Here is a 12,849-nt window from a genome sequence, read left to right as displayed (position 1 = left end):
CTGATAAAGTCAACTGGGGGCCTTATTCTGATGAATTATAGCCTCATTATATGGTTTTTTTTTGAGGCCACACACAGCTGTGCTCAGGGCTTACTCCTGCCTCTGCACTCAGGGCTCAGTCCTAGTGAGGCTTGAGGGACCATATGGGGTGCCAGGGATCGAACCCAGATGGGTCTCATGCAAGATAATTACCCTACCCACTATACTGCCACTCCAGCCCTCATTGTATGGTTTTCTTGTTACTAGTTAGCTTTGATATTTCATCATCATCATCATCATCATCATCAACATCATCATCCTGTTGATCGTCGAATTTCTCGAGTGGTCTCAGTAACGTCTCCATTCATCCTAGCCCTGAGATTTTAGAAGCCTCTCTTTACTTGTCCTTTCCAATGGTGCTGCATTGGAGGCTCTTTCAGGGTCAGGGGAATGAGACCCATCATTGTTACTGGGTTTGGCATATGAATACACCATGGGGAGTTTTCTAGGCTCTTCCATGTGGGCAGGAAACTCTCGGTAGCTTGCCAGGCTCTCCCAGAGGGAGACTAGGCCATACGATGTCTGGGAGCTTCCGGGAGTTTGGTTTTAAAGTCTCTGGATGTTAGCCGTTGGTGGGATTGCACAGCTCTGGGGGCAGTCCCTGGGTGTGACCTGCTAGCTACTGGAAGATGGGGAATCTGGGTGGAAGAGACCCAGTCTTGATCCGAGCAGGCGTGGAGGTCTCAGCCCTGGGTTCCACACACCTGGATTCCTCTGCCGGTTCCTTCATGTGTGAGACTCGTTCTAACATGTGGAGAAGGGCTTTGAGCATGGCTGTGGCTAGGCTCAGGAGGTCTTCGGCCATGGGAGCTCTGCTCGGGGTGGGGAGGGAAACTGAAGCCCACCAGCTCCAAGGGACCTCAGGGAAGATAGCCAGGCATGGGGGCAAAAGACTGCATTGCTCTCTTCCAGGAGTTTGGTATCTGGATGTTGGCCATTGGTTTGATATGTATTGCAATATTGTGGAGCCTGTGTCTAAACTCAAATCAACTCCCACCATGGAGTCACTCCTTGGTCATTCTAGTGGGTTTTGCCTGCCCAGGTGGCAATAAGAACATTCTTAGCAACTCTGCTCCTTTTTCTTTACAGAAGTCTTGAGTTGGAATGAAGTAGAACGAGCCTTCAAAGTGTTTACTTTTGAGAGCCTAAAACTCTCTGAGGTTGATGAAGAAGGGATCTTAAAGCCTGCTAAAATGATTTTTGGTACCAATTCTGAGATGTTTGACATACCATGGGACAATCCGGCTAAATTTGCCAGACATATAAGGCAAAAATACACTGCAAAAATGAAAGCCCACGAGTCGAAGCAGCAAACAGGTAAACTGTATGGATGCAGCCAATGCTTTCTTTCATTTTGATTGCCAGTTTTTCTAGTATGTGTCTCATAGTTCCTCTGCATTGATTAGATACTGAATCCCAAGACCGAATACTATTTATGAATCAGAATTTGCCTGAGCCTGAGCTGGAAGTGAAGAATAGCAAAGAATCATCAGGTTATTATCCCACTGATGCCTACCATAGGAAGCATTCTAGCCTGAGTAATACAAAACACTTAAACTCTGAGTATAGAGGAACGTCAGATCACTGGACAAGCTTGAACAGTCTGTTCCAATCTGAGTCTTTAGGTAAGGAAATGTGTGTGTGTGTGTGTGTGTGTGTGTGTGTGTGTGTGTAGCCAGTTTGCACAGTGAATAACCCCCCCCAAAAAAAAAGTTTCAAGATGTATTATTTAAATTCAACTACACCCTAGTTTAACTACAATTCGGGCTTTAATTGGAGGAGGTGAACACCTGGTGGTACTCAGGGTTCAGTCCTGACTCTATGCTCAGGAATAACTCCTTGCAGACCTCAAGATCATCTCATGCATCAGATGTGCCTGCCAGCTGCACTCTCTCTGACCCTACCTCCTAGTTAATTATAATCTGTTTAATGTTACTCAGTTATTATTTAGTAAATTCTCATTATTCAAGCACATGTTTTTCAAAATCTTAATGTTTTTTATTTTTTATTATCTTGGTATATTTGTACAGTGAATGTAATTAAAATATTCATCATTAGAATTTCATAGGGCTATTATGACATATTCAAACATTATTCTTAACCTGTATGCAGCGACAGAATGACTGCAGAGTGAATACAATGAACAGTGCTGAGCTTGCTGGGAGATAGCTCAGTGGGCAGGGGAGCATATGCTTTAAACATGTGGGACATACATTTAAAACCCACATGGTCCCACCGAACACCAAGGTGGCTCTGGTGATCGCTGGCACTACAAGGCGAGACCCAGTCGGTACCACATCCTCAGGCCCCAGCACTGAATCACCCAGCCTGATTGGCAGTATATTCTGGGCTCAGCCATTGCAAAAAATAAATAAAACAAAACAAAACAGTGCTCAATGAATAATAATGCATTGCTCAGGTTAATACTCTCATTCTAGAACTTAGCATCTTATATACGGTTATGTTGGGAGCTATAGAATTCTAGGAATCTTAGGCTAGATTCATATTGTTAACTTGCACATAGCTGCTGTCAGAGTATTTAAAATGCAGCTGTTATTTCCTTCTAATAACTTCCAGTGACTCTACTTCGAAACAGAACCTCATTCCTTGAACTGATTTACAGATATATTTTTGGAGACATTTTTACTCTTTTTTTTTTTGCTTTTTTGGTCACACCCAGCGATGCACAGGTGTTACTACTGGCTCTGCACTCAGGAATTACTCCTGGCGTTGCTGGGGGACCATATGGGTTGCTGGGAATTGAACCCAGTTCGGCCGAGTGCAAGCCAAACGCCCTATCCAATGCGATATCACTCCAGCCCATTTTTACTCTTTTTTACCTCTTGCTTACTTACTCTAGCCAAACAGAATTAGGCTCCATTTCTTCTGAACAGTTGACCAGTTTCAATCTCTGTATCTTTCCCCTGCAATGTTCTAATCTAGAATTCCTTAAAAAAATGTTTTAATTGATTGGTGTTTGTGATGACAGTGCTGTGAATGATGATTTCCTGTTTACATATCCCAGCAGCACACCCATCTCCAATGTGTCTGTCTCCCCTCCCCAAGAGCCCCAATGCTTCTCTAGTTTGCCCCTCCAACTCAGTTCCCCACTGTGTTGCGTTTGGCCCTCTGTTGCTACAGTTGCTGTAGCTGTGCATCTTATAGTCTCACATATGAGACAAATAAATATGAATTTTTCTTTTCTTTCTGACTGACCTCACACAGTATGATATCCTCTAGTTTCATCTATGTTGTGGCCAGTTGCATGATTTTGTTCTTTCTTAGAGCTGTATAGTGTTGCTTCACGTATATATGCCACAACTTCCTGATCCATTCATCTGTAGCTGGGCATTTTCAGTTTTACCCAGGTCTTTTTTTTCTCACTTTATTTAAACACTATGGTTTACAAAATGATGATTTATCATAGGCATTCAATATTTCAACACCAATCCCACCACTACCATCACCTTCCCTTCACCATCATCTCCATTTTCCCAACCTACTCTCAAGCGTCCCCTCCATTTTCCCAACCTACTCTCAAGTGTCGTCTCCAAGCAGGCCCACAATAATTTATTTCATATTGCAAGTTACCATTAAATGGCTAATGGCATAATCAAAAGCTACTTTAGTCCTTGTCTAAAGGTGTTACTCAGCTATTGTTGATCTGTGTTGATGTTTTTGTTAGTTGAGCATAGCTGGCTTCTATCTTACATTCCCATCCAATGGGGTGTGCTCCTACTGGAATGTGAGTAATGTAGACTTTTGGAGATAATGTGCTGCTGCATTTGAGGCCACACACTACCAAAAATTTAAAAATCCAGAATATTTAACGGGGCAGTGAGCTGACGTCATGGCAATGGTGGAATGTGGGTGTGACTGCTGGGGCTTCAGGAAGTATGAGGAAGCAGGGGTGGTCACCCACCCCGACTCTGAGAAGGCCAGAATTTTTCAGCAAAAAAGCCCCTGCTGTACCTAAAATTTTGGGCAAGTTGGCATCTCTGTGGAGCTCAGTTGTGAGATGGTGGAGTCTAGGAAGAGACATGGTGGCAGTTTTTGGGTTGTGAGTGCAGGTGCCAGGGCTTTGGGCTTTAGTAGGATGGGAACTTAGCCCAAACTCCTCCCAGATCACCCAGATGTCTCAGAATGAGTGTATCTAAGAAATTTTTGCAGCTAGTTTATCTGATTTGGTATTTAATGATGAGTCTCTGGAACAGGGGCTGTAGATGAGCTTCTGTGCTGGTGGTGGTGGGATGAGGGTGTGGGTGCCTGTACCCATAAATCTTGACTGTTGGACTAAGGAGGATGATGAACAGAGGTTTTGCTTATATCCTTTCAAATTAATGTTTTTGTGTTTTGTATTAGTGTTTTTGTGTCTGCCTAAAAGTGATATCACTGGATTGTATGCAAGGTCTATTCCTATTTTTTGTAGAGATTTTCATATTACTTTTCATAAAGACAGAACCACAAGACAGTTCCACCAGCAGTGGATGGGGATTCCTTTCTCACCACAACCCCACCATACTGGCTATTTTTAGATATATTGATATGTGCCATTTTAGTTGGCATGAGATGATATCTCCATGTTTTGATTTTCATTTTCCTAGCCATGAGTGATGATGAACACTATTTCATATGTCTATTGGCCATCTGTATGTCTCCTTCGAGAAAGTTTTTATTAATCTCCTTATGCCATTTATGAATGGGGTCTGGATTTTTAGTTGTTACTTTTCTGAGTGCTTTATATATCTTTGATATCAGCCCTTTACTGATCAATTGAGTGCAAATATTTTATCCCATTCAATGGGGTGTCTTTATTATAGCTTGAGTTTATTTTGTTTGCAGAAGCTTGTAATTTTGATTGTTCATTTTTGCTAGGATTCTTTTTTCTGTGATTTATTTTCCATGACATTTGCATGATTATAATTAATCTATATTTCCAAAAAATAAATAAAATATATTTTCCTTATATGCTAATAGAGTCATTACTTATTAAAATTATTAACATACTTATATTTTGGTCTTTTTAAACATTTTAAAGCATTTTTATTAATCACTGTGAGATAGACAATTAGAAAGCTGTTCATGATTAAATTTCAGTCATACAGTGTTCCAACACCCATCCCTCCACTAGTGTACATTTCCCAGCACCAGTGTCCCCAGGTTCTCTCTCATCACCCCCTATTCCCCATCCCCTGCTTGCCTCTATGGCAGCCCTTTTCTTCTCTCTCTCTCTCTCTCTCTCTCTCTCTCTCTCTCTCTCTCTCTCTCTCTCTCTCTCTCTCTCTCTCTGTCTCTGTCTCTCTGTCTCTTACCTTTGGGGCATTGTGGTTTGCAATATTCATACTGAAAGGTTATCCAGAATATCCCTTATCTACTTTTTTTTTTTGATCTTGTCCCGCAGGATCATTCCCAGCTATTTTCATAGTGGTCTCTTCTCTATCTTACATACCCTAAGCCCCACACACACTTGTGGTTTGTTCCATCTCTCTCGGAATCAGATAACAGGGTTCATGAGGAGAGGGTGCAAGAGTGATAGGGAAAAAGGAGACAAACACACACACACACACAAATACAGAGCGAGGTGAGCAAAAGCTACTGTATTGTACCTCCACAGGGCTTATGTATGCTTAGGCTTCAATCTACTTGCGTCATGGCCTTAAGGTAAAACTTGAAGTAACTAATGGCACCCGGGGCAACTAGGGGAGATAATAGTTGATATCCAGAAGGCTGATCTATCTGTTCCTGTTGGCTAACCATCCTGCTCTTGTAAAAATGTCCCAGTCCTCCGGTTCTTGTAAACTGGCTTTCTCAACCTGTTTATGCGAAAGTTTGACCGCAAGCTATATGCTGAAGGCCTGATCACTACAGTGGTTAGTTCCAATCACTGACCAGTCCTCCTATTGTTTTCTTTGGCCATGGATATTATTCTTCTACTTATATATTTTTTCCCGCCCCCATCTATATATTTTATACCACAAACGAATGCAGTCATTCATTTGTGGTATACCTGTCCCTATACCTGCCCCTTTCCTTCTGACTTATTTCACTCATAATGATACTCTCCATGTCCATTCATTTATAGGTGAATTTCATGACTTAATTTTCCTGACAGCTGCATAGTATTCCATTGTGTAGATGTGCCATAGTTTCTTTATCCATTCCTCTTTTCTTGGGCACTCGGGTTGTTTCCAGATCTGGCTATTGTGAATCGTGCTACAATGAACATAGGAGTGTATATGGTATTTCTGCTGTGTGTTTTTGGGCCCCCAGCGTATATTCCCAGAAGTGGAATTTGACTCCATTGCTGGACCAAATGGAGTTTAATTTCTAGTTTTTTGAGAAATGTTCAAATTATTTTCCAAAAAGACTGGACCAGTCGGCATTCCCACCAACAGTGAAGGAGAATCCTTTTCTCCCCACATCCATGCCAACACCAGTTGCTTTTGTTCTCTTGGATGTGTGCGAGTCTCTGTGGTGTGAGATGATAATTGACTGTTGTTTTGATCTGCATCTCTCTGATGATTAGCGATGAAGAGCATTTTTTCATATGCCTTTTGACCATTTGAATTTCTTCTTTGAGAAAGTTTCTATTCATTTCATTGCCCCGTTTTTTGATGTGATTGGGTGGTTTTTTTCCTTGTAGAGTTCAACCAGTGCTTTGTATATCCTTGATATTAATCTCTTATCAAAAAGGTATTGGGTATATATCCTTTCCCACTCTGTAGGCTGTCTTTGTATCCTGATCACTGTTTCTTTTGAGGTGCAGAAACTTCTTAATTTAATGTAGTCCCATTTGTTTATGTTTGTTTCCACATGCTTGGTCAGTAGTATTTCATCTTCAGAGATACTTTTAGCTTCAATGTCATAGAGAGTTTTACCATTATTTTCTTTAATGTACCTTATGGAAACTGGTCTGTTGTTGAAGTCTTTAATCCATTTTGATCTGACTTTTATGCATGGTGTTAGGTAGAGGTCTGAGCCCATTTTTTTTTTTTGCATGTAGCTGTCCAGTTTTGCCAGCACCATTTGTTAAAGAGGTTTTCCTTGCTCCACATCATATTTCTTGCTCCCTTATCAAAGATTAGATGATCATATATTTGAGGGTGTGTGTAAGGATATTCAACCATTTTTCATTGGTCTATGAATCTGTCTTTTTTCCAATACCATGCTGTTTTAATTATTGTCACTGTCACTGTCATCCCGTTACTCATGGATTTGCTCGAGCGGGCACCAGTAACTTCTCCATTGTGAGACTTGTTGTTACTATTTTTTGGCATATTGAATATGACATGGGTAGCTTACCAGGCTCTGCCGTGTGGGCAATATTCTCTCAGTAGCTTCCGGGCTCTCCCAGAGGGACAGAGGAATCAAACCTGGGTCGTCCATGTGCAAGGCAAATGCCCTAGCCCCTGTGCTATCACTCCAACCTGCTATGTAATTCAGTTTGAGGTTGGGGAAGGTGATGCCTCCTATCTTTTTCTCCTCAAGAATTGCTCTAGCTATTCATGGGGACTTATTTTTCCATATGAATTTCAGGAGTGTTTCATCAATTTCTTTGAAGAATGTTATGAGTATCTTTCTAGGGATAACACTGAATCTGTATAATGCTTTGGGGATTATTGCCATTTTGACAATGTTAATTCTCCCAATCCATGATCCCGGGATGTGTTTTCACTTCCTTGTGTCCTCTTTTATTTGCTGAAATAGCATTTTGTAGTTTTATTTGTACAGGTACTTTACCTCCTTAGTTAAGCTGTTTCCGAGGTACTTGATTTTCTGAAGCATGATTGTGAATGGGATTGCGCTTTTTAAAAAAATTTATTATTTTTTTTCTAATTTATTTTTTATTGAATCACCATATGGAAAGTTACAAAGCTTTCAGGATTAAGTCTCAGTTACATAATGCTCGAACACACATCCCTTCACCAGTGCATATATTCCACCACCAAGAACCACGGTAAACCTCACTCCTGGCTCCCCTGCCTCCCAGCCCCCCACCCCGCCTGTGTAGCTGATAAATTTCACTTTACTTTCACTTTACTTTGATTACATACAAACAAAAAAACTCACTATTATTGTTTGGAGTTTCCCCCACCCAGAGTCAGACCTACTGGAAAGAAAGCATTTGATAATTTGTTCTCCATTGCTGAGAATTTGGAGATATGAGGTCATGTGGCCACAGTAGCGGCCATGAGGTTCTAGATTATTTTAGTATTTTAGTGACTAAGTCCAGAGGGCTCTCTGCCAGAGAGGTTGCATCATTGCTAGCTTGTACCTCTTTGCTACTTTATATACCACATATGAGTGCAATTTTTCTGTGTCTGTCTTTCTTTTTGACTCATTTCACTCAACATGATACTTTCCATGTTGATCCACTTATATGCAAATTTCATGACTTCATGCTTTCTAACATCTGCATAGTATTCCATTGTGTAGATATGTAAAAAACTAAGGCAAGCCGAGGGGCGTGTGCACTCGAGGGCCCTCTGAGCGGCTCTGTCTCACCCCCCACGTTTGGTGCCCTAGAACTGTTGTGTGTGGCTGTCAGTCAAGGGCAGGCAACAGAAGAAAGAAGGCCAAACTGGTTGTTCAATCAGTTTATTTCATTCTCTCTCTCTGCTTCTCTCCCGGTTGGATCTCTCTCTGGATCTCTGGATCTGCCCCCCCAACCCACTCTTACAGCCTAATTAAATCCCCCCAGCATGAGGGGGTTGGGGAGTACACATAGGTGTGGTCACAATCAATAGGGTAAGGTTCCTTTCCCTCAGGGGATGCTTCTCCTAGGACTGATTCTCTTTCAGCAGGAGGATCCACCCACGGGCTGAGTCCCATGAGTGTGTTTCTCCTCTCCTCATCCAGCAAACATAAGAATTTATAATATTAATCATTTTGTATGGACACAATAAGAAATGCATTAAAGCTTATAGAATTGTTCTCCTGGAGCCATCTCGATCTCAGACTACAGTGCTCAGGCCAGATCAGTCTTTCCTATCCCTAGCAGGGTCCTAGTCTCGTCATTACTTTTGGATCATGACAGCATTTGTCTATGATCAAGCTCTTAACTTATAGTTAAGAATTAGGCACTTTGACCAGGCCTATCTCGATGCCAGGGTAGCACATAATTCACCACTTGCCCTGGATCCGTCCTGTCCCTCGTCGGGACCCTGCTTTTGGGGTGCTAGGAACTGAGCGCATCTAAGGCTTAAGTGGAGAAAGCAGATGCCCAGGAATGAATAATATCCGAAGCCAATTAAGTCCCAAGTTAAAAAAGCATAATATTGTCTTCTTGTGTCTATACAAAAAGGACATTGCTTTAAAGTAAATTATTCAAAAGGCATAAGGAAAGGAGAAAGGCAATATTAATTTATAATATAAATTCAGTATCCTAGGAAGGTCTGACCTTACAAATTAGCAGAGTCAGATTAAAGGGAGAAGCTGATTAACTCTTTTTGGGGAAGAGAGCATAGAGAAGTGATTACAGCTAAACAAAGGGATGGGAGAGATTCGGGAACACCTTGATGGGTGAGACTGGGGTAAACCTAAACTCCGGGAAAAACCAGGACAAGCTTCTCATGGCAAGGGGGGAGAGGACAAAGTAATGTCATCCTACATAGATGTACCAAAGTTTTTTTAGCCAGTCATCTGTTCTCGGGCATTCAGTTTTTTTCCAGATTCTGGCTAGTGTAAACTGTGCTGCGATGAACATACAGGTGCAGATGTCATTTTGACTATACTTTTTTGCTTCTCCGGGGTATATTCCAAGAAGTGGTATTGCTGGGTCAAATGGGAGCTCAATTTCTAATTTTTTGAGACTCGACCATATTGTTTTCCAAAAGGGCTGAACCAGTTGACATTCCCACCAGCAGTGTAGGAGGGTTCCTTTCTCCGCACATCCTCTCCAACAGTGGTTGCTTTTGTTCTTTTGGTTGTGTGCCAGTCTCTACAGTGTGAGGTGGTATCTCATAGTTGTTTTGATCTACATCTCCCTGATGATTAGTGATGAAGAGCATTTTTTCATGTGCCTTTTAGCCATTCGTATTTCTTCCTTGAGAAAATTTCTGTTCATTTCTTCTCCTCATTTTTTGATGGGGTTGGATGTTTTCTTCTCTCTCATTATTCACATATAGGAAAATCATGGACTTTTGAGTATTAATTTTATAGCCTGCCGCTTTACTCTCACTGTCACTGTCAGTGTCATCCCATTGCTCATTGATTTGTTCGAGTGGACACCAGTAACGTCTCTCATTGAGAGACCTATTGTTACTGTTTTGGCATATCCAATACGCATGGGTAGCTGGCCAGGCTCTGCCGCACGGGCTTGATACTCTCAGTAGCTTTCCAGGCTCTCTGAGAGGGGCAGAGGAATCGAACACGGGTTGGCCACGTGAAAGGCGAACGCCCAACTGCTGTGCTATCGCTCCAGCCCACTGCTTTACTATATAAGTCTATTGTTTCTAGGAGCTTCTTGGTAGAGGCGTTAGGGTTCTCTAAGTATAGTATCATGTCATCTGAAAATAGTAAAAGTTTGAGTTTTTTCTTTCCTATCTGGATGCCCTTAATATCTTTTTCTTGCCTAACTGCTATGGCAAGTACATCCAGTACTATATTGAATTGAAGTGGCGAGAGTGGGCATCCTTTTCTTGTGCCTGATCTTAGAGGGAAGGCTTTTAGTTTTTTTCATTGAGAATAATGCTTGCAGTGGGCTGCTTGTGGTACATGGTTTTGACTATATTGAGGAAAGTTCCTTCAATTTCCATTTTGCTGAGAGTTTTCATCATAAACGGGTGCTGGATCTTGTCAAATGCTTTCTGTGGATCTATTGATATGATCATAAGGTTTTTAATCTCTTATTTTTTTATTTGGTGAGTTGTGTTGGTTGTTCATCAGGGGTATAATCCTGTAATTTTCTTTTTCTGTGGTGTCTCTCTTTGCTTTTGGTATAAGGGTGATATGTTCCTCATAGAAACTATTTTGGAGTGTTTCTGTTTTTTCAATTTCCTGAAAAAAGTATGAATTTCTTATAAATCATATGCATGTTCACTTAAAAAATATTAGCCATAGGGCTCAAGAGAAGGTTTAGAAGACTGGAATATATGGGTACAGGCCCAGGTTTGGTCCAAGGCACTACATGATTCCTCAATAACTATGGCAAAAATAACCGCCAAGCACTGCAGTTGTGGCCACAAGTCACAAACAAAACAGAGTAACAAACACACACCTTTATAAATAGTTTCAACACATTTTCATATGATCAAAAGTATACAAAAGCACAGCTAAATTACATTTGGATGTATACTACTCCAAAAAATACAATAATGAGAAAATCAGCTTTTGAGTAATAGATATTCTCTGTAGATCACCAAGGTAGACTAAAATGTTACAGTAGAAATTAGGAAATATTTCGAACAATGAAAATATTAAATATTAAAACTTACATGGCATAGTCAAAGCAAGAGATACTGTATCAAAGAAGTTTATAGCTTTAAATGAAGGTATTTAAGGATTGGAGAGATTACACAGGTATAGGCACATGTCTTGAATGCAGCTTATCATGGCTCAATCAACACTACTTCATGGTCCCCCAGCAATACCAGGTGTAGTCCTGGAGACCCCAAACATTTCTGGAGCAGCCTGGTTAATCTCAGTTACCAGATGGCCTGAGAAACATTTCCTACTGAACTGCTCGCCTAGTTGTATGAGAATCACCAGGAGTGGTCTTCAGAACCCTGAGCACCTGTTCCGAGGGCCCCCAAAATTAAAAAATATGAAGAAGTGTTTTTTAAAATACTAAAAATATAAAAATTAATTAAGCATCAACATCTTATTGTTCAAGGGAGACAAAGTAAATCCAACAAAGCAAAAAGAAAAAATAGGAATAAACCAATAAATTAAAAATATGCATGAAATAGAGAGCAAAACTTTAATTCTTTGAGAGTATTAATAATACTGATGAATTGTTTATACAAAATACACAAAAAGAAGTACTAATAACACTGTAACTGTCATCCCATTGCTCATTGATTTGCTTGAGCGGGCACCAGTAACGTCACCATTGTGAGACGTGTTGCTGTTTTTGGCATATCGAATATGCCATGGGTAGCTTGCCAGGCTCTGCCATGAGGGCGAGATACTCCTGGTAGCTTGCTGGGCTCTCTGAGAGGAACAGAAGAACCGAACCCAGGCTGGCCATGTGCAAGGTGAATGCCCTACATGCTGTGCTATCACTCCAGCCACTAGCCCATTAGTCAGTTAATCAGTCATGGTAACTGACTAATAACAAAGTACAAAAAAAAAAAAACATTTTTCCCCCTCTGAGGAAAAAAGAATAAAAGTCAGTAGGAATGAAAAAACAGGGACTTCTCTCTGATTCTATAGAAAATTTAACAACAGTAAGTTGAGAGCCATAGCCCATCGCTACCACCATGTAAGCTCATCTGTCAACCTTGTTCCAGAGACTCATAAATAATTCTCAAAAGAGATCACCTAGCTACAAAAATTTCTTGGACACCCATTCCCAGCTGAGACCTGGGAAATCTCGGAGGGCGGCAGGCCCACTCCAACCCTAGCAAAGCCCTGCCATGGATCCACATCCCAGAGGTGCTGCCCTGTCTCCTGCTAGGCTGCCCAGTTAAATATTCTGAATTTTCTGGAGCAACATCTCCAAACACTACAATGCTGACATCCCAGTTGTAGTACACCAGATTTGATGTGATATATAACATAAAAGCCAAACAGTCTCAACTAACAAAAACATTAATACAGAACGCATAACTTGGAACAACAGTTTAGTAAACCCTCAGAGCAGGACTT

General features: G+C 41.1%; 1 protein-coding gene across 1 annotated transcript in view; it reads left to right on the top strand.

Moving 5' to 3' along the window:
• The window catches only part of SPAG17 (sperm associated antigen 17), a 317,179-nt gene that overhangs the window by 146,730 nt on the left and 157,600 nt on the right, over positions 1-12,849 (top strand). Inside the window, exons 14-15 of the mRNA XM_055132151.1 lie at positions 1,129-1,356; positions 1,446-1,664. Of these exons, the coding sequence (XP_054988126.1) occupies positions 1,129-1,356; positions 1,446-1,664 (447 nt within the window). The remainder of the gene's footprint in view (positions 1-1,128; positions 1,357-1,445; positions 1,665-12,849) is intronic.

This window comes from Sorex araneus, chromosome 3 (genome assembly GCF_027595985.1).
Source record: "Sorex araneus isolate mSorAra2 chromosome 3, mSorAra2.pri, whole genome shotgun sequence".
Lineage (NCBI taxonomy): Eukaryota > Metazoa > Chordata > Mammalia > Eulipotyphla > Soricidae > Sorex > Sorex araneus.
Note: the sequence above shows the minus strand (reverse complement) of the source record. Positions and strands in the feature narration are given on the sequence as shown.